General features: G+C 37.6%; 1 protein-coding gene across 1 annotated transcript in view; it reads right to left on the reverse strand.

Moving 5' to 3' along the window:
- The window catches only part of LOC308700172 (inactive rhomboid protein 2-like), a 349,694-nt gene that overhangs the window by 157,787 nt on the left and 165,902 nt on the right, over positions 1 to 26,005 (reverse strand). Inside the window, exons 3-4 of the mRNA XM_081381601.1 lie at positions 16,283 to 16,422; positions 13,817 to 13,947 (exon numbers count right to left, since the gene is read on the reverse strand). Of these exons, the coding sequence (XP_081237727.1) occupies positions 13,817 to 13,947; positions 16,283 to 16,402 (251 nt within the window). The 5' untranslated portion in view covers positions 16,403 to 16,422. The remainder of the gene's footprint in view (positions 1 to 13,816; positions 13,948 to 16,282; positions 16,423 to 26,005) is intronic.

The following is a 26,005-nucleotide window of genomic DNA, read 5'->3' on the forward strand; positions in this document are numbered from 1 at the left end:
CAGTATTAGTATGGTGTTCCTAATAATCCTTTAGGTGAGTGTATGTGTATATATATATATATATATATATATATATATATATATATATATATATATATATATATATATATATATAATATAGCTGCGAGCAGCGATGAAGGGCCAAAGCCGGCGGTACCGCCACCCCGGTGCCTTTAGGTAAAGGCACCGGGGTTGCGGTGCCACCGGCTTGGGCCCGTAATCGCTGCTCGCAGCTATATTTATTATTATTATTATTATTTTGTCAACCTTTCGGGCACTTTTGGGGCCCTTAACATGCTCAAAAACTCTTGAAATTTTGCACACACTTCAGAACCTGCGGCCATCAGGGCCGGACTGAAGCTGGTACCCGGGCGTGGCACGGGGGCTCGACAGCGCCCCCTGGAATGGTGTCTGAAAACTTGGTCCATAAATCAAACACGCTTGCATGTAATAATATGAAACTCAGTACACATATAGATCTCATCGGGCCGAACAACTTTCGTGCTCTAAGTTTTACACCAGCCCAACAGGAAGTCGGTTATTATACGTTGTTTGGAAAATGCATGCTGTGGAATTTGATGTACTCCTCCTAGGAAATTCATCCATTCGCCTCCAAACTCGGTGTGCATGAAGTCAAGACATTGAGGATAATAAATTGCGGACGGATTTTTGATATCTCGAACGGTTTGGCCGTGGCGAGGAAACGAATTTATGGCGAGAAAATAGAAACAGGAAGTGTGTTATAACTTCAGCATACATTAACTGATCTTGATGAAACTTCAGCAGTGTGTTCGTGGTAAAAGGCCGATCACATTGATGTGACTATTGTGAGTCAAAGTTATAGCGCCACCAACTGGCAGCAGGAAGTGTGTCACTTTCAAAATGCTTTGAAGTCACCCTCTTATTTTTACCCGATTTGCTTCAAACTTTGTGTATAATGAAAATACACGGCAGATGTAGACCTGTGAAAGGATTATTGATATCTTAGACACTGTTGCCGTGGCAACACATCAAACTTTAATATTCTTTTCGGATGCGTTTGAGACTCTTAGCATGCTTGAAATTGGATGAAACTCGACAGACACATAACACTTATTAGCCAGTAGACATGTGAAAAGTTTCAGAAACGGGCGTGGCAGGGGGGCTCAACAGCGCCCCCTTGAACGGGGTCTCAAAACTTGGTCCATATATCAAACACGCTTGCATGAATTAATATGAAACTCGAAACACATATAGATCTCATCGGGCCGAACAACTTTCCCTCTGTCCAGTTTCACGCCAGCCCAACAGGAAGTCGGCTATTATGGGTTGTTTGGAAAACGCTTGCTGTGGAATGTGAAATACTCCTCCTAGAAAATTCACCGTGTCCCCTCCAAACTCGGTGTGCATGTAGTCAAGACTTTGAGGATGCTAAATTGCGGACGGATTTTTGATATCTCAAACGGTTTGGCTGTGGCGAGGAATCGAATTTATGGCGAGAAAAGAGAATCACGAAGTGGAATAACTTCTGCATACATTAACTGATCTTGTTGAAACTTCAGCAGTGTGTTCGTGGTAAGAGGCCGATCAGATGGATGTAACTATTGTGAGTCAAAGTTTATAGCGCCACCAACTGGCAGCAGGAAGTGTGTCACTTTCAACATGCTTTTGACAAAAGTGGGGGGGTTAGTTTTAACTACAGTAAAAAAAACTCAGTTAATATATTGATCTCATCGACCCGGACAACTTTCTAATTTAAAGTCATTAGCTCTGACCATCAGGAAGTCAGATATTTTGGTCTGAATGTGGATTTTTTTTGCAAAATCAGCCTGTTGTGTTGTGGACAAGAAACATGTCAGACTACACTTTCCGACCAGTCATCGCGTGCCGCCACACGCACACATTCACTCGCAAACATTCACTCGCACGTGCGCGCACACACACACACACACACTCGCTCACTCGCGCGCACACACACTCACTGTGCCTCGCTCACTCACTCACTCGCACTTACTCGCACACACACACACTCACACACTCGCACACACACACACACTCACACACACACACACACACACACACACACACACACACACACACACACACACACACACACACACTCACACACACACAAACTCGCACACACAAAAACTCGCTCACTGGCGCACAAACTGTTGCTCGCACTCTCACTCACTCGCGCACACTCACTCTTGCTCACATACTCAACCCATCATGGAGGACCGACCGTTAAAAATTAAACATAGTCTTTCTGTAGTAATGTTGTGAAGCATCGCAGACACGACGTAGGTTGTCGAGATGAAACAATCGAATCTTGCGTCCCGACGCCCGTTGTCGTTTACGAATCCCCACGACACCCACGTCAAAGGGATCGTGCAAAAATCGTGTAATCTGAACCAGGCAGGTAATAAACGTTTGACCTATCACGCAAAGAACCTATTAAAGCACTAACATGGGAACAGTATAGCTAACATTTACATTTGAATATTTATCGCAAGTCATATCGTCATCGCAATAATAAACATATGTTATCGCACATCGCAGCTTTTCCTCATATCGTGCAGCCCTAATTAATATATATATATATATATATATATATATATATATATATATATATATATATATATATATATATATATATATAGCTGCGAGCAGCGATAAAGGGCCAAAGCCGGCGGTACTGCCACCCCGGTGCCTTTAGGTAACTAAAGGCACCGGGGTTGCGGTGCCACCGGCTTGGGCCCGTAATCGCTGCTCGCAGCTATATTTATTCTTATTTTTTGTCAACCTTTCGGGCACTTTTGGGGCCCTTAACATGCTCGAAAACTCTTGAAACTTTGCACACAGGTCAGAACCCGCGGCCATCAGGGCCGGGCTAAAGCTGGTACCCGGGCGAGGCAGGGGGGCTCAACAGCGCCCCCTGGAACAGCATCCAAAAACTTGGTCCATAAATCAAACACGCTTGCATGTAATAATATGAAACTCGGTACACATATAGATCTCATTGGGCCGAACAACTTTCATGCTCTAAGTTTTATGCCAGCCCAACAGGAAGTCGGCTATTCAGGGTTGTTTGAAAAACGCATGCTGTGGAATTTAATGTACTCCTCCTACAGAATTCATCCGATCCCCACCAAACTCGGTCAGCGTGAAGTCAAGACATTGAGGATGCTAAATTGCGGACGGATTTTTGATATCTCGAACGGTTTGGCCGTGGCGAGGAAACGAATTTATGGCGAATAATGGGACACAGGAAGTGTGTTATAACTTCTGCATACATTGACTGATCTTGATGAAACTTCAGCAGTGTATTCGTTGTAAGAGGCCGATCACATGGATGTGACCTTTGTGAGTCAAAGTTATAGCGCCACCAACTGGCAGCAGGAAGTGTGTCACTTTCAAAATGCTTTGAAATCACCCTCTTCTTTTTACCTGATTTGCTTCAAACTTTATGTTTATAATGTAGACACACTGCAGATGTAGACCTGTGAAAGGATGATTGATATCTTAGATACTGTTGCCGTGGCAACGCTTCAAACTTTAATATTCTTTTTTGATGCTTTTGAGACTCTTAGCATGCTTGAAATTGGATGAAACTCGACAGACACATAACACTTATTAGCCAGTAGACATGTTAAAAGTTTCAGAAAGGGGCGTGGTGAAATGGCTCAGTAGCGCCACCTTTAGTCAAAAATGGGGGCTTAGTTTTTCCTAGAATCACAAAACTTGGTAGGTGTATTGTTCTCATCAAGCCGGACAACTTTCTAATTGACAGTTATTTGCTATGACCAACAGGGTGTCAGATATTTTGGTCTGAATATGGATTTTTTGCTAAATCAGCCTCTGAGTTTTTAGTTACTCCTCCAAAAAGGTTTATTTTATTCCCACCAAACTTTTTCAACATGATTAAAATATATTAATGATGCTAAATTGTAAACGGATATTGAATATCTCAAACGGTTTTGCTATGGCGAGGGATTATAATGTCAAAAAGGAAGCAGGAAACATCTCAACATAACTTCTAAAAATGTAATTATACACCATTTATTTTTATGTAAAATGATACAAATATTACAACTAAACCCATTTCATTCTGTTTTTGCAATTCAAGGAGTATGAAAAAGTTAAAAACAGGCTATTTAGTGCTATTTGGTTCAACAAAAAATCAAACATAGGGCTATACTGCCCTCTTGTGTCCAAAAGGATATTAAAATAGTATATAAAACGTTTTACTAGGTAGGCCTATTGTATTTAAATATAAATTTATTAGGTATATGACTGTGTGAGTATATTTTCCCATCGGTTAATCGACGTGTGACACGAGCGGGTGCTTTTAAATCGCTAATATAAAAGTGAAAGTAAAAAACGGAGGTCCGCACGGACATTGATAATGGTGCACGTTGGAAAAAATGATACTTTTAAACATAACACTAAACCGCCATCAGGTGTCGCCAGGCGACCATCTTAATGAGCGAGTCATTGATTCATTCGTTCAAACGATTCGTTCGAATGACTGAGTCATTCATGATTGAGACAGATGTTTATGGATTGACCATTGAATCTTTGAGTCAACCGATTCGTTTCAAAATGCTGAATCATTAAGTAATGAGAAAACAAGTTGCTGTGAGATGCGCGATGGTTCTGCTGATCTTTGTTTAACTATTTTTGCTGCTGAAACAGAACAAAAACAGTCAATATTGCATCTAAAATGTAAGTGACTTAATTGTAACTGATAATTAACCTGTTGTATGAAATCAATGTCACAGTTTCAATTGTGATTGTATTCAGGAAATAGTTGCCTACTCGTCAAATGAGGTTGCTTAACTCTATCATATGTTAGAAAATATATAAAAACTCCATATTTGTAATTTTTATAGTCAGTATGTTGTTAACTGCGTTGCGTTTTAGTTTGCTGCGCTCATTTGTTTACAATTCTCCTGGAGAAGCAGCATGAGCCTCAGCAGGGCAACCTTGTTACCATTGATCAGTAATACATTTATTATTAACTGCTGATTGCAACTTAAAATGGATGTAATGAAATTAGAATAATCTCTCGTTTTAGTGATTCCCAAGTTATTTTTTTGTTATTGACGTTCTAATCAGGCTATACTCTGGTCTGGCAAGTAAAATTCTCTTTCAGGTAGGCCTATTGTATTTATATATAAATATATTAGGGATGTGACTGTGATAAAATTTTCCCACCAGTTAATCGATGTGTGACACCGCTGAGGGCTTTTAAATCGCTAACTTAAAAGCTAAAGTAAAATACAGACGTCCGCACAGACATTGAGTAGAGCGAGCATTTTCAATGTATGCCTATGGAAGTAGGAATGAACTTAAACATTTTATTTGTTTTTATATGTCCACTGTTCAACCGCAACCGCGTCACACACACACACACATTCCAGAATTGCAAGCCTGTTCATTATAGCCCTAATACAATATAATAATAAAAATAGTCAACCTAACATATACGAATTACACTGCTCTGTTTAAATAGTCAGTAGTACAATTTGTACCATTCACAGTAAGCAGAGCTCCACTGTGATGTTTCCAAGCACATTTTTGCGCGTGTGAAGAGGATGATTTTTTCTATCGATATTGGAACATGAGTGAAGTACAAAGCCTATAATAAAGAACAGTTTAACATCCAAATACATCGCAAATATTGAAATTTTTTATTCTAATGAGAGGGTTACGTGAGACCAACACTGCTTACTTTCGTTTTTATTTTTACATTAAATTTAAATGATTTGTTGTGGAATATTTTGAGTGTATCATAAAATCAGAATAAGGTAAGACAAGTAATATTTTCTGTCTTATATATATATGTGTGTGTGTGTAAATATATATATATATATATATATATATATATATATATAGACATAGATAGATAGAAAGATATATATATATATATATATATATATATATATATATATATATTTATATATATATATATATAAATATAGCTGCGAGCAGCGATGGAGGGCCAAAGCCGGCGGCCCCGCCATCCCCGGTGCCTTTAGGTTACTAAAGGCACTGGGGTTGCGGTGCCACCGGCTTGGGCCCGTAATCGCTGCTCGCAGCTATATTTATTATTATTATTATTATTTTGTCAACCTTTCGGGCACTTTTGGGGCCCTTAACATGCTCGAAAACTCTTGAAACTTTGCACACAGGTCAGAACCCGCGGCCATCAGGGCCGGGCTGAGGCTGGTACCCGGGCGTGGCAGGGGGGCTCGACAGCGCCCCCTTGAACGGGATCCGAACACGTCCATAAATCAAACACGCTTGCATGTAATAATATGAAATTCGGTACACATATAGATCTCATCGGGCCGAACAAATTTCGTGCTCTAAGTTTTACGCCAGCCCAACAGGAAGTCGGCTATTTAGGGTTGTTTGGAAACGCATGCTGTGGAATTTAATGTACTCCTCCTAGAGAATTCATCCAATCTCCTCCAAACTCGGTCAGCATGAAGTCAAGACTTTGAGGATGCTAAATTGCGGACGGATTTTTGATATCTCGAACGGTTTGGCCGTGGCGAGGAAACGAATTTATGGCGAAAAAATGAAACAGGAAGTGTGTTATAACTTCTGCATACATTAACTGATCTTGATGAAACTTCAGCAGTGTGTTCGTTGTAAGAGGCCGATCGCACAGATGTGACTATTGTGAGTCAAAGTTATAGCGCCACCAACAGGCAGCAGGAAATACATCACTATTAAAATGCTTTGAAATCACTGTCTTATTATTACCAGATTTGCTTCAAACTTTATGTGTACAATGTAGACACACGGCAGATGTAAACCTGTGAAAGGATTATTGATATCTTAGATACTGTTGCCGTGGCAACGCATCAAACTTTAATATTCTTTTTTTATGCTTTTGAGACTCTTAACATACTTGAAATTGCATGAAACTCGACAGACACATCACATTTATTAGCCCGTAGACATGTGCAAAGTTTCAGAAACGGGCGTGGTGAGGGGCTCTGTAGCGCCACCTTTAGTCATAAGTTGGGGGGTTAGTTTTATCAACAGCAACAAAACTTGGTATGTGTATTGTTCTCATCAAGACGGACAACTTTCTAATTTACATAATCTATCTCCGACCAACAGGAAGAGAGATATTTTGGTTTGAATGTGGATTTTCTGAAGAATTTTCTCTCCCTCTCTCTGTGTCTCTGTGTGTGTGAGGGGAGGGGGGATTTGACTATTGCTTTTATATTGTTAATCAAGGTTTCAGGGGCTTTTGGGGTCCTTAACATGCTCAAAAACTCTTGAAACTTTGCACACAAGTCAGAACCCCCTGCCATCAGGGACGGGCTGAAGCTGGTACCCAGGCGTGGCAGGGGGGCTCAACAGCGCCCCCTTGAAAGGGGTCCCAAAACTTGGTCCATAGATCAAACACGCTTGCATGAATTAATATGAAACTCGGTACACATATAGATCTCATCGGGCCGAACAACTTTCGCCCAGTCAAGTTTTACGCCAGCCCAACAGGAAGTCGGCTATTATGGGTTGTTTGGAAAACGCTTGCTGTGGAATGCGAAGTACTCCTCCTAGAGAATTCATCCAATCCCCACCAAACTCGGTGTGCATGAAGTCAAGACATTGAGGATTCTAAATTGCGGACGGATTTTTGATATCTCGAACGGTTTGGCCGTGGCGAGGAAACGAAATTATGGCGAGAAAAGAGAAACACGAAGTGGTATAACTTCTGCATACATTAACTGATCTTCATGAAACTTCACCAGTGTGTTCGTGGTAAGAGGCCGATCAGATGGATGTAACTATTGTGAGCCAAAGTTATAGCGCCACCAACTGGCAGCAGGAAGTGTGTCACTTTCAACATGCTTTTGACAAAAGTGGGGGGGTTAGTTTTACCAACAGTTCCAAAAATCAGTATATATATTGGTCTCATCGAGTCAGACAACTTTCTAATTTACAGTTATTAGCTCAGAGCAAAAGGAAGTCAGATATTTTGGTTTGAATGTGGATTTTTTGGATATTTCAGACTCTGAGTTTTTAGCTACTCTTCCTAACTGGTTTATTTTATTCACACCAAACTTTTTCAAAATGATGAAAATACATTAAAGATGCTAAATTGTGAACGGATATTAAACATCTCAAACGGTTTTGCTATAGTGAGGGACTAAAGTAATGTACAAAAAGGAAACTAAAAGCCTCATCTTCTAAAAATGTAATTAAAAAACATTTATTTCTATATAAAAGTATACAAATATCACAACTAAACCCATTTTATTCTTTTTTTTTTCAATTTAATAATTATTTATAAGTTTAAAAATAGTAATTGTACTATTTAGTCCCATAAAAGTCAAGTCATACATAGGGCTATACTGTCCTCTTGTGTTCAAAATCAGGTAGGCCTTTTGTATCTACATAAAAATATACTAGGTTTGTGACGGTGAGAATATTTTACCACTGGTTAATCTATGTGTGACACCGCTGGGGGCTTTTGAATTGCCAACTTAAAAACGAAAGTAAAATATGCTCGTCCGCACTGACATTGATAGTGGTTGAGCGAGCTTTTCAAATGAATTCCTATGGAAGTAGGAATTAACTGAAAAACGTTCACTCTGTTCTGCTCGTTCCTCGCCGTGGATGCGCACCGTTATGAATGCCCGTGCAGCCATGAGCATTTTAGTTTAATTTTAAAATGAGCGCCTTTCGGGGGGTGGATTGCTTGAAATTATTTTACAAAAGCACAATGTTGTGTTTTATTGCGACTGTACACAAATATAAGTTAACACTTTGCAGTTTTAATGTCGTCCTGTATAATGACGGAGTATGTTTTTATGTGTCCACTGTTCAATCGCGCCCACGCCACACACACACACTCGGTTTACTATCTTTGTGGGGACTCTCCATAGACTTAATGGTTTTATACTGTACAAACTGTATATTCTATCTCCTCACACTAACCCTACCCCTAAACCTACCTATTCCAGAAAACTTTCTGCATTTTTACATTTCCAAAAAAACTCATTCTGTATGATTTATAAGCTTGTTTACCCATGGGGACCTCTATTTAGGTCCCCACTGTGACATGAGTCCCCATGAGTCTGTGTGCATTCAGGTTGAAGTCCCCACCGGGATAGAAAAACATGAACACACATATATACACACACACACACACACACACACACACACACACACACACACACACACACACACACACACACACACACACACACACACACACACACACACACACACACACACACACACACACACACACACACACACACAAACACACATTCCAGCATTGCAATCTTGACATCGCAGCCTGTTCATTATAGCCTAATAAAATATAATAATAAAATAGTTAACCTAACATATAAAATTACACTGCTCTAAATAGTCAGTAGTACAATTCGTACATTCACAGTAAGCACCGCACTGTGCTCCACTGTGATGTTTCAAGCACATTTTTGCGCGTGTGAAGAGGATGATTTTTTCCGTCGATATTGGAACACGAGTGAAGAACAAAGCCTATAATAAAGAATAGTTTAGCATCCAAATACATCGCAAATGCTGAAACATTTTGATTCTAATGAGAGGGTTACGTGAGCCCAACAGTGCTTACTTTCGTTTTTATTTTTACATTAAATTTAAAAGATTTGTTGTGGAATATTTTGAGTGTATCATAAAATCAGAATAAGGTAATAAGGTTTCTGTCTTTTATATATATATATATATATATATATTTGGGATGGGCATCTCCAAAACTAGGCCGATACGATACGCATCTCGATGCATAGCCAACGATACGATACATTAAAGATACATATAACCAGCTACCGATGCGATGCGATGCGATACGATTCACTACTATTACGATGCAGCGCGATACGATTTCGATGCGATTCAGCGCGATGTGATTCAATGTAATATGATGCTATGCAATTATAGATAGTTAACTTTTATTTATTTTAAAATAAATCAGACATACAGCAAATCATAAAGTAGCTTAACCCTCTGAGGTCTGAGCTGTTTTCTGGGCCCTGGAGGTGTTCTGACATGCTCTGACATTTGTGGTTATTTCTGTTACTTGTGACATTTTCATGGCTAAAGTCTAATTACACTGTATTCAGCACAAACTCTGCTACAATAATATATCAGCAGAATGTATGTAAAAGTTTGTAGTTTTGAGATAATGACATTTATGCGTGGTTTGTGAAAATACAAAAATAAATTCTCACTGAAATAAGGTCATGAAACCCATACTGATTATTTCTTCACAAGACTTTTGAAAATTGTATCACGTAGCCTAGAATATTTGCTCTAAAACTATGTGAGAATCACCCTGACTGCTCATTCAGAGAAGACAATATATTGATTTAAAAATTTTACGACGTGTTTTGTGTTAGAAAGCAATATGCGAAGAGGCGGATCACCTCATTAATATGAAAGCTTTCCACACCTGAGAAAGACAAAGAACCTCCCTAATGGCCCTATTAGGAGCTTATCAGGGCCCATCATTCTGACCACCCTTGCACAAAGAATGAGGAGATTTAAAAAAGAATGGCTTTTAAAATTGTTTGGATTTATTTACAACACAACATAATCCAAAGATACACAACAAAAAAGCACTTATTGAAGAAAGAGACCTTTGTGCCATTCCTAAAAACATTGTACATACCTTTCATTTTCTAAGGTGTTTGATTTTCACTTTACCATGTTCATGTACAGAGACATGTACTGTGAATGTTGAAGTCAGCAGGACTCAGTGGCATCTGGGCCCTGAAAAAAAAAAAAAGTGAACATACTGATATCAAGAGAAAGGCCTGCACGATTTTGGGAATACATTTTAGATTTTTCTTGTTAAAATTGCTTTTTAAAATTCACAGAATACACACACACACACACACACACAAATGTTTCCAACAATATATAATGAACACCAGGTTTGTTGTGCCTTGTAGGTATAGGCTATGCGCAGTGCTGCATAAAATAATAACAATATAGCAGCCTATATATATTTTCAAAAAGATTTCAGTAACAACTAAGCTAGAGAAAAATATATTGATTATCATGTTACTTCAAATGTTTCCATTCGTTATGATGATATGAAATGAGATAATAGTAAAAACATGAAGCCGTTTGGAGCGTTTTGCTTTTCCAAAATATGATACATTCAAACGCGATCGCGATCAAAAATATGATACATTAAAACGCGATCGCGATCAAAAATATGATACATTAAAACGCGATTGCGATCAAATATAAAACATTATGGTTAGGCCTACCATATACATAGCCTATCTACGTTTGAGCAGATATCCACAAACACAGTAACAGTAAACACGGGTCTAAATATTATAATATTCACCATATATCTAGCAACAGTTCAACTGCAATGTGAAATTTATGCAACAATAGCAAACTAATATGTAAGAATTACTTACCTTATCTTTCTTGTCTTCAAATATCGTTCTTCTTCTTCTTCTGATGTAAATCCAATGTAAGCTCAGGCACGTCTTTCAAACTCGACGAAAAGTGAAGTGAAGTGTTTTGTTGTTGAGGTAATGAGGGCGATCGCGTTCCATGTGGAGATTTGCATGTGAATATCTTTTGCGCGAGTGGGCGTGGCCGAATTAAAAATAATTAGGAAGCGTTTGAGAAGCTGGAAATCTTGTTGGTTTTATACAAATTACTTAAACAGAGAATATTTGTTTTCGTTTTGAATCCGATCATTTAAAAGTACACACTTAAATGTTTATAAAGGTGTATGGCTCATAAATGTGTGACAAGTATTCGCTGAGTTTTGTTTCAGTTTATAGACGTGCTCAAGAAAAAAAAGTTCACCGCGACGGAGAGGCAGAACGCACACACTGTTTATTTTCTTTATTTTACAAAAGCACAATGTTTTGATTTGATTGGAAGTGGACACATACAAAAGTAGAAATACCACAGATTCTTTTTTTATATTTATTTTTTCTGTATGACCATAAATGACGGAGAAATTTAAGTTTATAGTGCTACAATGTGGAGAAAATCCAGCAAAACGCGCCGGCGCGTTTGTCGACCTCAGAGAGTTAAGTGCCTGACTTTTAATGGCTCTTTCACAAAACAAAAGATTTGGTTTTCACAAAAAAAAAAAAAAAAAAATTCAGCTGAAAGAAGATGCTGTTTTAACAAACAATAATAACAAATAAACATTCATAACTGTATTCAAATGCAAATATATATATATATATATATCCTCCTTTAAGGTTGTAGGTGACTCTCATGACACGCCTCGCACTCCGCAGTGTTGTGATGCATCATATTCACGTAGCAGCTGCAGAAGTGGTGATGAGAGAACACGCTTGAGCAACAGTTGAGTGATGGTGATGAGGCGCGAATAAGGGGAAATCGCGTCCATCGCGCCGTGCTAAACGTGTCTATCGCGCCGCAAGACCACCAGACGCGCGTCAACGCGTCTTTTTAATATGGAAACCACTAGCTCCAGACGCTCTATTCGCGTTCGTTGTGGACGCAGCAGTTACATAATAAAATATTGGTCACAAATGATTGATCACTTTATAAATAGTAGAAGTATAATAAATATAAATGAATAAATCATTTTTAACCGATGCAAATATGTTAGAAACGATGCATCGCGATACAAATGCCAACTTATCCGATGCACACTTATTTAAATCGATGCATCGCATCGTTAGCTTTTATGCCGATGCACCGATGCAAATCGGTTAATCTTACCATCCCTAATATATATATATATATATATAAATATAGCTGCGAGCAGCGATGAAGGGCCAAAGCCGGTGGCACCGCCACCCCGGTGCCTTAGGTAACTAAAGGCACCAGGGTTGCGGTGCCACCGGCTTGGGCCCGTAATCGCTGCTCGCAGCTATATTTTTCTATTTGTTCTGTCATGAAATTTAACATTTAACATGTTAACTGAGGTCTGTAGAGTCTGAGGTGTAGTTCTTAGGTGTTTGGCTGTTTCTCTGAGCAGTGTGTGTTCTGACCTTGGGGTGAATTTTGTGGGACGATCACTCCTAGGAAGATTGGCAACCGTCTTGAATGTTTTCCACTTGTGAATAATCTTCCTCACTGTAGAGTGATTACCCGAGTAACATTCAAATTGTTTAGAAATGTTCCTGTAACCCTTCCTAGATTGATGGGCAGCAATTGCTTCTCTAAGATCATTGCTGTAGATCACACCTGAATGCTCTAGCCCAGCAAACCGCCAAAACTTCTGCTTTTATAGAGTTAGTCACACTTGCTGATGATCGATTAATCAAAGGCATTTGATTAGCAGCGCCTGACTGCTACTTACCCTTCCTATGGAAGCAGTAAGGGTGCGCTTAGGTTGTCACACATGGCTTCTCCATTTTGGCCTAGTTTTTGTTTAATAAACTATGACACTGTGTAATATTTCATGCGTTGTTGTTTATCTGAGGTTGTATTTACGCATTAAAGTTGCGTTCCTTACCATAGCAACAGTAGGCATCCATCAAGTTTTCTTTCCGAATGGTCACTTGGACAGTAGAAAAGTGAAAATGGTGGCATTTTATTTAAAGTGAAAATAAGATAAAAACCCTCATATAATGGAGAGGTGTGTTATAAAATGATCGGTATAAATATGTTTATTAAGGATAAATAAACCAGAGATCGATCGGTCGGACTGTCTGTCTGTCTGTCTATCTTGCTATCTCCATCCATCCATCCATCCATGATCCGGCAGCTATAGAGACCTGAATTTCCACTTGAGATCAATAAAGAAAATGAATAATTATTTCTTTATCCACGCATTCATCTGTGATAGTTACAGTAAGTTTACCTGCGTATGCTCTGAGAGAGTGATGTTTGCCTCCTGAGCGTTCTTCTGTCCCTTGTAGATGGACTGCTGTCCGATAATACTTCACTTGACTGCTGTAGACTCACACTCTTCTTTAAAGATGGCTGCAGGGACTATAAACCACACAAATACTCTCATGCAGTTAAAACTCAGTTAGAGCGGTATAGCTGTATTGCCTCGGTCAACTTTAAACAAAACACTTGGATATCTCTTAAAGACTATTGAACTAATAAAAGTCTGCAGCCCTGATATGCACAAGATGCTGACAATTTTCCGCCAGCTTCCGCCATTTTACGTTCAAGAATTACTAAAAAGCTGTGAATGGTCTGTGGGCATGCAGAAAGAAGAAAAAACATATTTTTTAAAATCTACCTTTCTTAACTTTTTAGTGTTCAGCAACTAAAAGAAAGTTTTATTTAATCAACCAGCTTTTTTATTTAAACCTTTAGAATAACATATTTAATCTAATGCCTTATTTCATTAATATATTGATAAACACCATAGATTATCTATTTTGTTTATTAATCTATATCTATTCATTCTTTAAGTTGAGCATTTAAGTCCCCCTTTTTTGCTAACACTGTGTTTCCTAAAATGCTTTAAATTATTTTTTTCACAATGCACTCTATTTTACTCTATTTATTTTAAATAACAATGTAAATCACAGAGGTGTGATAAATTTGCAAATTTATTAAAAAAGAAAAAAATGTAATATAACAAGTATTCAGACTCTGTACTAGACAATTTAAATTTAGCTTGGATGCATCCAGTGCCAGTCCTCCTTATACGCAAAATACACAAGTTGCGTGAGGCCCCATTGCTCTCAAAGATGATTTAAGTAGCGTATCACTATATAATGTAAACACGACAATAATATGCGACCTCAACTGATTCAGTCATGTGGAAATGTCAAGCATTATGCGGTGCCACAGGTAATGACATGTGTCTTGATGTATGGCTTTGGATTCCAAATGAAGCTATAAGTAGCAGAAAAAAAAAAAAAGAAAAAAAAAAAGGAAAAAGTCCCAAGACCATGAAGCAAAAAAGCAGGAAAAATGCATGTATTTTTGTAATACTTTAAATTGTTAGTCTTATTTAGTCTTGACAAACCTTGCAATGAAGTCATTAAAAAAAATCTATATTCATCCACTGTTTGTCATTGAAAATGCCTCATGATGAAATGTAAGTTTCAGTTTGTGTTCATTACACATTAATAATCAAAACGTTCTTGTATGTTTTTAAATGTATAAGAAAAAAAACATGTTCCTCTTCAGTCACACAAGCTGTCGTGTGACTCCAGTCATTAATCCTTAAATGACTAAATAATAGTCATTATTTGCATTAAGCTTTCTTGAAATATTTATCATTTCAGCTATGTGTGCATTATTTTCAGAAAGCATTTACAGTTTTTTTTACAATCATTTTTGCACTAATATCAGAACCTTAATGCCCTTTTTCAAAACTCAAACACAACACAAAACTCACGAGTCACAACCGATGATCAAAATGCAAATATACAATACACATACAGTGCTGGTCAGAATAATTTGCCCCCTTGGTAAATATGATAAAAGATGGCTGTAAAAAATAAATCTGCATTGTTAATCCTTTTGATATTTTATTTTTTTTTTAAATTGCAAAATTCTAACCTTTAATTGAAGTAAAATAATTGAAAGTGGGGGGGAAATCACATTATGAAATAAATGTTTTTCTCCAAAACACGTTTTATTTGCCCCCTTTTATTAAATACTTTTTGCAACCTCCTTTTTCCAAGATAAAAGCTCTCAGTTTTCTCCTATAATGCCCAATGAGTTTGGAGAACACCTGACAAGAGATCAGAGACCATTCCTCCATACAGAATCTCTCCAGATCCTTCAGATTCCCAGATCCATGTTGACGCTTCTTCTCTTCAGTTCAGCCCACTCATTTTCTATAGGGTTCAGGTCAGGGACTGGGATGGCCATTGCAGATGCTTGGTTTTGTGCTCAGTGACCCATTTTTGTTTTGATTTTGATGTTTGTTTTTGGATCACTGTCCTGTTAGAAGATCCAAACATGGCCCGTTATAAGATTTCTAGCAGAGGTTGTCAGGTTTAGATTTTTTATCTGTTGGTATTTGATCGAATCCATGATGCCATGTATCTGAAAAGGATGTCCAGGACCTCTGGCAGAAAATTAGGCCCAGAGCATTAAAGATACAGCAGAGTTTTTCATTTTACACATGGGGTACTTTAATAGCCCTGTATGAACCAAACCCATATTAAGTGTTTGCTGCCAAAAAGCTTTTTTTTTTCTTTTCTTTTTTTACAGCCATCTTTACCAAAGGGGCAAATGATTCTGACCAGCACTGTAAACCTAAGATCCATGGCATTCTGTGTGAGACATGCTGCAGCTGAACAGAATTTATTTATTTATTTTTCCCACACAAGCCTTTATTTTAGACTCATACCTTTTTGTCAGACTCAGGTTTGGGAATTGCAATCATCAGACTGGGTGGCTTCTTGCTCTTCAGCTTACTTTCTGATTGACCACTGTTACTGTTTGAGGCCTCCTCTTCCTCAGATGACATTGTGATTCCGATTTTCAGGTCTATAAAAAAAATAAAAATTCAGTTAAACGGCGAACAACACAGTAAGGAAGCACAATCATATTTATAAAAAATAATAATGAATATGACATTTAGGTTTTAAAACAAAGCGAAATTGAGACCAGAAATCTTATGTGCACGACTTGTAATGATATTTCTACATAAACATTAACTTTAATGATATTACTGAAAAATAGTCATCTTTATTATGAACCCATGCAGATTAAAAAACTAAGCAGTATATAGAAGAGCATCAAGACTAATCTGAATGTTTGTGTAACATCCCATTTACTAAGATGCCTTTGTCAGTTTTGTTGATGTTAATTTAGATGTATCCTTCACAATCTATAGTGATTTTCCATTGTCGAGCCAGAGCAAGCCAAGTCCAACAACGTGCCGGGTGGGGCCAATAGCCTTGGACCTCGAGCCTCAAGGCTGAAATAAAGTTGTGATTCCACTGTGGGGGAAGTAGCCCCGCAGTGCTACACTTAAACCCGTCCTTAACCCGCCTCCATAGAACAGAGTCACACAACCCCACCATTTCACCAGCATGGGGATAGCTAACTACAGAGTTGTCAAGTCTGTGGTTTTTCTGCAAAATTGGGCTACTTTTGAGTTGCTAAATTGATTTTTTATTCAGTGGGTTGATTGGCCCATTGCAGTAGTTTTGTTCTGCAGACCAGGCAACCCTGGCTGAATGAACATGACAGAAGCAGACATTTGGTCTACTTAAAGACACGGTAAGCAATTTCTGGAAAACGCTGTTGAAAGTGGATTGGACCAAGCACCACAACAAACTAGCCAATCAGCAGTAGGGGCGTACACACTTGTGATGGGGTAGGAGAGAGAGCAAGTAAGAGGTAGATTTGTAGAAAGACTGTTGGAAGAGACATTACAAAAGAGAAAAGATCAGAGGAATATCACTGGAAATAGAAGGGTTATGATCAGGCAAGAGCTTTAGGACCCACGCCCACGTTTTAAGACCCAGTAAAGCTTTCCAGCACTGGAAAGACCTAAGCAGTAAGGCCTGACACTGGACACTGAGGTTGCATTATTTCTCCTCCTTACCCGAGTAACATTGGTTTTGGGTGTGTGCTGCTTGACAACTAACAACAAACTTTTGCTTGTATACACTTGTGTACTTCATGTTAATTTTTTGTTCTTCCTTGTCGTTTATTCATCATCTTCACTTTATTTTTCGCAAAGCTTTATTAAGCTTTGCTTCTGCTATGATATAGAGACATCCACTTTTGCACTGCGTGTTCTTGCAATTTGGGGGCAGAGCATTGAAGGCAGGGGTGTGTTTGTTTGTGTTGACTTAAAATATCAACAGTGTTCAACAATGATTCTCAGAAATTGCTTACTGCACCTTTAAACACGTAAGACTCCAGCATTGATATTTCACCAGGAGTGCACATCAATAATTCTGAATCAAAATGGGATGAGTTTCCAAAAAGCATTGTGATCTAATTTGATCATAGAGACCATTGGTGCCAATGGTTCTACGATCTACCTATTTAGGATTACGAAGATTTTGAGAAATCCAGCCCTGGTATTTGTCGTTATCTCACATAAAAAGTCTGCTTCCATTTATTTGGGATCACAAAAATGCACAGTGGTGTTGACCCTCTCCTGACCCTCAGATAAACTCCACCTTTGTTCATGACAACTTCTCAAGCCCCAGTTGGCCCGCTTTGGATCAAGGTATTCGGCGGACCAAAAACCCCTGGCCATTGGCCCCGAGGAGGCCCGATCAAGCCCCAGATGTGAGAGTGGAAACACGACTGGCCCTAGCACAAACTAGCATGCTTGTTTAAAGTCTAAAATGCGACTTATTATTTCCCACAATCTGTCACATGCAGTTCAGCAGTTGATGAAAATAATAACAATTGTGTCTGTTGTGTCCGGACTCCGTTCCATGCATCCATTTTTCTCAACTAGGAAGTAAGCACTGGCATTGAAGGATATTTGTTTGGTTATGTCTAGATCTCTTAAATTCGTTCTAAATCATTAGAAATTACAATATGGTGTCTGGAAAGCCTGTCTGGAATCAGTTTTCGAAGTAGATTTAATTTAGTTATTTTTAATGATTTATTTATAGTTTTCACAACAACGAAAACAATCATAACACTACCAAACAACAGACCCCTATGAGGATGAGTACTCCAAAGCATCAAAATAATATGCCTCAAACAGTGTGAAAAAAGCGACCAGCTCAGGGAAATGAGATGGCAGAGTGTAATCAGGAGGTAGGACCCCGAACAGGGCAACTAACAATGAAGAGTGAATATTAATAGAAATAATAAAAGAAAGTGAGTCAAAGACGGACTCCTAAAATAGAGATCGACATCCAAATTGTGGGTTAAATTAGTTGATTCTATGTGACATTTTTTCGCAACATGGTCCAGTGCCAAGAAAGATTATGTCTGTATTTTTTTTCCCTGACATTTCAATACCAAAAATCCATTTCCCCAGCCGTAAAGTTCTAGCTAGAGCAGGGAAAATAACCAACCAACACAATCGTAGAAAGGGATTTTTCCGCTGATGACGACTGGACGGAGCAAAGGAATTAGTGTGGACCTCATCAAAAGTCCGTAAATACAGCTACACTAGCCAGGACTTCATCTAGACAGATACTGGATTAGAACATCCTGATCAAACCTGCCAGATCCAACAAAAAAGTTAATTTAATGTTTGCATAGTCTAATAAAGGAAAATAAACTAGTCGCTACTTAAGGAAATGTATTTTAGTATAAAATTCGATTTTTACCTACTAGCCTGCCTGTTACTCAGTGATTATATTTAGTAGACAGATTAGGTCCAGTAAAAGTAAATTACATTGCATCACTCGAACCTCTGCAAATTGACTGCCAGTCACAATTAACAAAGCTTATTGGCAATTTAAAACATGTTGTCATCCAACACAATCACAAATAGGCTTTACAACTAAGGTAAATCAATATTTACAAAGTATTTTAGTACAAAATGTATCCCTCTTCCACATATCCCGCATTGTCCCACAAAAATCACATCTACATCCTGCAACAGAGTAATAACCAGGTAGTCAGCCTACACCCAGGATGTAAAAGCCCTATCATTGAGAGAGGAAAGAAACAAAGGGTTGGTGTACAATGGGTATAGTTATTGTCTGTATTCCAAAATGGCACCCGAGTTGATTCCTTGATTCCTTATTCCTTATGATCTTATTCCAGGTCAATATGTAACTACAACATTATTGGAGGATGTTGATGGTTTAAATGAAACCGAGAGGCAAAGAAATATTAAAGAGGAAACACAACATGCAGCAAGAGTCCATTCAAGTCACGAGTTCATCAGTCAAATCTTCATTAACCAACAGCAGCTTTTATACCTTAGTGGACAGCTGAGCATTTGAGTCGCATGTAGCACACATAACAGGTGCAGCTTTGGTGGAGAACAGTGACTGAATCTAAAGCCTTCGTATCTCCATTGCTGTAACGTACCGAAACCACACATGAGAACCCACAACACATGGTGGACACACGTTTGTGCAATGCAGAGCGGCTCTCTCACACTGTATGACGTGACGGACAACTTGTCCAGGGCTGCGTTTCCCAAAAGCATCGTAAGCCTAGGTTGATCGTAAAACAATTGCCACCAATGGTCTCCACAATCAACTTAGGCTTACGATGCTTTTGGGAAACGCAGCGCGAGTCCTGAAAATGTATGGGTGGGAATTTGGTTATTGAATGCAGTTGTCACTCACGTAAATAACTGACCTGTGTGTGAATGTAACCATATTAAGGACTCAAATACGAGACTGACAACCATATTGAACATGGCCATTGTTTGTGCAGACGCGGGCTAGAGGGAAGCATTTAGAAGTTCAATCCATGAAATCTTTTTAAAAGCAAGATGGTGGCAAAAATTACTTCCGTGTTACGAGCTCCAGCAACTTAGAGTATGTATTTATGTTTTTCTATTTTTGCACCTTTCATTTTGTAAAACCTTGTGAAAGTAACTTTGAACTTCCTTATGGAAACCCCCTGTCACAGGTAAACAACAGAGCAGTTTATGACAACAGAACAAAGTTTTGCTGAGTTTGTGACCTCAGAAGGCGCATCTCATTCCAAACAGAAGTACGCGACTGCAGTATAATTGGTCTCATCAAAACCTGGCTTTTGGATGCTATTACTGATTTTGCTGTTGAACCATCAGGATTTTTTAATCATCACGTGGATAGAGACTGTAACCTCACAGGGGAAACTAAAAATGTGGGGTTGTATAGCTGTAGTGTAACCGTAGGATCAAAACATTTTGTTCCCCTAATCTGGAATGCATCATGTTCCGGTGTCAATCTTTATGGCTCCCAAAGTAATATTCTGTTTCTGTTATTTCTTTAACTGTAGGAATTCTATGGAGCTATTCTTGTGCCAATAAAAATGAACGTAGCTTTTCAAGAAACTAATGAAAATATAAATTGAAACTAAATAAATTATCTCTAAAACTGAAAAAGAATAAATCGCAGGCAAATGTCTTGACTTCGTTTTTAATACACTGCATGTTTTGCTATCTATTTCTCATATTTCAATCGCTGATCTGAACTTACAAATGCGCTTCCAGAGTTTTCATTTACGCTTCTGAAGTTTTCGTTTTCACTCCCAGAGTTTTCGTTCGCGCTCTGACACATTTCTCTCGTGGGGGCGGGGCTAGTAGCAGTGTGTTCTCATTGGTTACTGAGCTTTTGATTGATAAGTTCGTGACCTGGAAGTGAAGACGTCAGTGGTGTGTTTATGTGTGGATGTGAGCGTCTGTAATCGCAGCTTTCTATTTCATTTTAGTGACAAGTTATGTTTGTTTTTTAATTTTATCTGTATTTACCTGCTGCTACTACTTAGTTACTACTACTTACTACTACTCACAAGGGATCTATTCAGTCTATTCAGGTGTAATTGCACATTAAAGTACTGTCTGTATATAATACTTAAAATATTGTACTGTCCAATGTTTTCGGAGAATATTTGTTTATTTCTGATGATTATTTTGCATATTAGGCTCTGATTAGGTTCAGCTGTTACAATTTAAAGAGAATATTAGCAAACGTGTGTAATATATTCAGCCGTCAAGAAAGTCAAACTTCAACCAGGTAATCAAGGTTGGCAGCCATGGCCATCACACTACTCATTGTTAGCATGATATACGTTTACACCATCAAAATTAATGATCACTTAAATAAGAGGAATTTAAACTATATGAAAATTACAGTCGTGGCCTGCTGTCAGATACAGACCTCAAAGGGCATTTCATTACATATGTCACACAAAGAATGTTCTTATTGCCATTTTTTAAAAATTGATAATTATATTTAGTTATTTCATTTAATTAACATTTTCATTTAATTTAAATATATTTTAACAATCATCAACCGTTTCAATCGTGACTTATACAACCAGTTAAATTAATGTAATTGAAAATATGAATTCAAATAAATGTACATTCTTTATTGTCACTAAAGCATATACACAAGTATCAGAGTGAAGGTCTTGGATGCAATTATGGTTGAAAGACCAGAATCCACAAAACATTAACTGCATAATATACATGTAATGCACAGTATTCTCATGATATACATTACTATACAAAATGCACAATTACAAATACAGAATACATTTTAAAAATTCATATACATTTTAAATGTTGCAATGATTCTTTAAACAGTTCCTGTTGCAGTTCAAGTAACAAAGCAGTGACTGGACACAAGCAGTACAAGTATTGTCCACCCAAAACATGAGCATTCTCTCATCATTTACTCTCCTTCATGCCATCCCAGATGTATATGACTTTCTTCTTCATATAAACATAGACAAAGAGTTTTAAGGAAATAATCCATCTCTGTGAGTCCATATAATACAAGTGGATTGTAACCCATGTACGTAAGATTTTTAATAGTTAAAACAGTTTACATTATTCTTATTTTATCTAGCCTATTGTTTGACTTCAGAAGGCATTGATTCATCCACTGAGGTCGCATGGATTACCGTCACGCTCACTGTGTGTGGTTTTTAAAGCGTCTTTAGGACTCGCAGAGATGGATTACTTTCCTTACAAACTTAATTCGTGTTTATCTGTAGAAAGAAAGTAAAATGCATCTGGGACAGCATGAGGGTGAGTAAAATAAGTGAGAATTTTATTTTTGGGTAAACTATCACCTCAACATTCATATGCTATTGGTATGCTAATCCAAGATATAATAATAATAGTTTAATAAGAATAAAGTGAAACCTCTTGTGTACTTGCGAACTATGTTTGTTTTAATCTAGAGGAAATTGAAATATTTTTATATTAAAATAAATCAGGTGTCTGAAGATCAAGATCCCAGTCATTCAAAGGTGATGTGTCTGAACAAAGTAAGATTATTTTCTGACAGGGACAGTGGATCTCTGGTACTATCACTCCATCCTCTGTGTCAGCATCACAATTTTGTTTATGGAAAAGCTGCTCCACTCTGGAAAATGAGAGAAGAAATGTATTATAATCTAACAATACAAACTGCTTTGAACTCCCCATACAGTAACAATTTGCAGACTTAAAATATTTATTATATATTTAAGGGATTTTACAGTACTAAATATTTACCTCGGACTCAAGCAGCATTTATCATCTGTAATACTGTTGTGTAACCAGTAGATGGCTGTATTGCCCTATATATAAACATATGGATGTGTATTCCCTAGTAGCTGGATATTTTCAGTCATAATTACTTGCATGTATTAAGTTTTTAATGTGGACATATATTTATTATTAAAGACTATTAAAGATTTAACATTTGTCAAAGAAATGTTCATTTGAAGTCAAATATGGACACAGAAAAAGCAATTTGTTACTCATACTAGATACATATAATAGCTTTATCAGTCATCTTTATCACACAAAAGTAATCAGAATAAATACTACAACCAGGGCGATACTTCAAAATAATTGAGTGTTTACATATTACGAACAGAGACGTGTTCTGTGGTCAAGTCGTGTCTCTCCTCTTTCAAAAACTCTGCATCGCAAATTAATCAGCAATTGAGAAATTCAGGTTTAAATAGCTTCATTGGCATGGTAAAAAGGCTTTACATTGCCAAAGTTGAATCAGGCAGTGATTGACAGCGCTCTGGTCCTATGGCATCAGTCATTGACTGGTACAGACAGGCTACTGTACAGTACTCTAGCTCAATGTTGTTTGGGGTGGCTGGGGGGAAATATGATCTAATCGAAGCAAATATGATCTAATCGAAGACTGTAACCGAATGTAGATAAACAAGTCATGTAATGATTGGGCTAACAGTTAAATCAAGACAACACAGCTCAGCTGTATAATGTTATGGGCTCTCACTGAGCTCTAAAATGCCTCTCCACCTGAAAAAAGCCAGTACTGTATTATAAATAGTATTAGTATAGTATTAAAAAAAAAAAATCAGACTTACCACGAGTAGGCTAACGTTATCCAGTATCCTCCTGATATAGCGACGATGACTAATGATAAATATCATTCGTCTGTACTATTCCTTCTATAAGAGATCATCTCAACAATATAGTGTAGCAGCAAATAAATACAGATATAAACTTAATATCACTAAAATGAAATAGAAAGCTGCGATTACAGACCCTCACATCCACACATAAACACACCACTGACGTCTTCACTTCCAGGTCACGAAGCTATCAATCAAAAGCTCAGTAACCAACGAGAACACACTGCTACTAGCCCCACCCCCACGAGAGAAATGTGTCAGAACGGCGAACGAAAACTCTGGGAGCGCAAACGAAAACTTCAGAAGCGTAAATGAAAACTCTGGAAGCGCATTTGTAAGTTCAGATCAGCGATTGAAATATGAGAAATAGTTAGCAAAACATGCAGTGTATTAAAAACGAAGTCAAAAAATTTGCCTGCGATTTATTCTTTTTCAGTTTTAGAGATAATTTATTTAGTTTCAATTTATATTTTCATTAGTTTCTTGAAAAGCTACGTTCATTTTTATTGGCACAAGAATAGCTCCATAGAATTCCTCCATACATGGACTCCAAACTGGTACTCTGTGAAATATATACAAAATAAGAAACAAACAGGAAACAGTACCTGGGGTACATTCGTTGTACCTTGCTTAATATATAATATGATTTGACAGATGCCAGCTCTTCTAATCGTGATAAACTGATCTCTGGATAATTTAGTTTTGCGGAATGAATTTGCGGATTTGATTAAAATATCTGGATTAAGTAATCTGAGGTTACTGCTCGTTCTTGCGTTCATTGGAAAAGGCAGATATATCGATATTCGAAACCATGATCAGCAATGCAACGATTGGCTGGCGGCAAGACAGCAATGTAATTGCATCATATCCTCCTGGGACCCAGAATTTTTTTTTTTTTGAATTTAGTTTTTTTCCATGTCATCACACTGTTTAGAGCACAATAAACAAATGGTAAAAAACATTTTTGCAAAATAATATTTTATTCATAAGTTATGCCAGTGGTTCTCAAAGTGTGGGGCTCAAGGTTACTGCAGGGGGGGCGCGGGAGATCAGCAAAAAATAAATAAATAAAAATACAGCCGTTACGTTACTACGGCGTTCAAGTGCGTGAAAGCAGTAGTGATAGCGCTCTTCTTTTATAAAGCGGCAACGAATGGCAATGAATCGTTCTTCTTCAGACCGTTGGAACAAGCCCAACATAGAAGTTGCTCGCCAAAGAAAAAAACCTCTTCAGCGGACCGAATCACGAGCTGCTATTGTGAACGCGGCACTCCGCTGCTGTGCGCGCTCTGGTGAGAAGACCAACCAGAAGCTGAGCTCGTGAGGCACTCTCCAAAGCTGCTATATATTAACTTTTAATTATAAATTAAAAGTTAAAGTTCTGGTTTATTATTCTCTCTTACTGTTGATTCAATGACATGACAAATTAAAACTATTCCTGTTTTTCATTGCACGTTTTTATTTTATTTTGTAATTTTTTATTTTTCATTTTTCAAGGAGAAATACAGAAAGCAGGCCTTCAATAATTTCCTAAATCAAAGACACTTGTAAGTTTATCATTGCACGTTTTTCATTGCAAAAAAAAGTTCCGCATATATATATATATATATATATATATATATATATATATATATATATATATATATATATATATATATATATATATATATATATATTATTATTAAAAAAATTTGGGAGGGGGGCGTCAGATTTTTTTAAAGGTTTAAAGGGGGGCGCGACCAAAAAAGTTTGAGAACCACTGAGTTATGCTATGTCCTCTGTAATGGACACCAGGACTAAGTTGTTTAAAAAATAAAATGACATGAAATTATATGTATAGGCAAAAACAATGGGACTTTTTTTTTAATCACCAATAAATTTGGGGGTTTCAGGATTTTTTCAACCAAAATTTGTATAAAGATTATTCTCAACTATGTTATGAAAGAAATAACGGAATGAATTGATACACCATTTTACTTTATGCAATATGTTGGTAAAATGTCCATAAATTAATATTCCCATTCAATGCAATGTATATATAAACTGTATCTAATTTGCACCTTAATGTGTTCTTGGAGCAACATTT

The sequence above is a fragment of the Scardinius erythrophthalmus genome (assembly GCF_964197995.2).
Source record: "Scardinius erythrophthalmus genome assembly, chromosome: 12".
NCBI lineage: Eukaryota > Metazoa > Chordata > Actinopteri > Cypriniformes > Leuciscidae > Scardinius > Scardinius erythrophthalmus.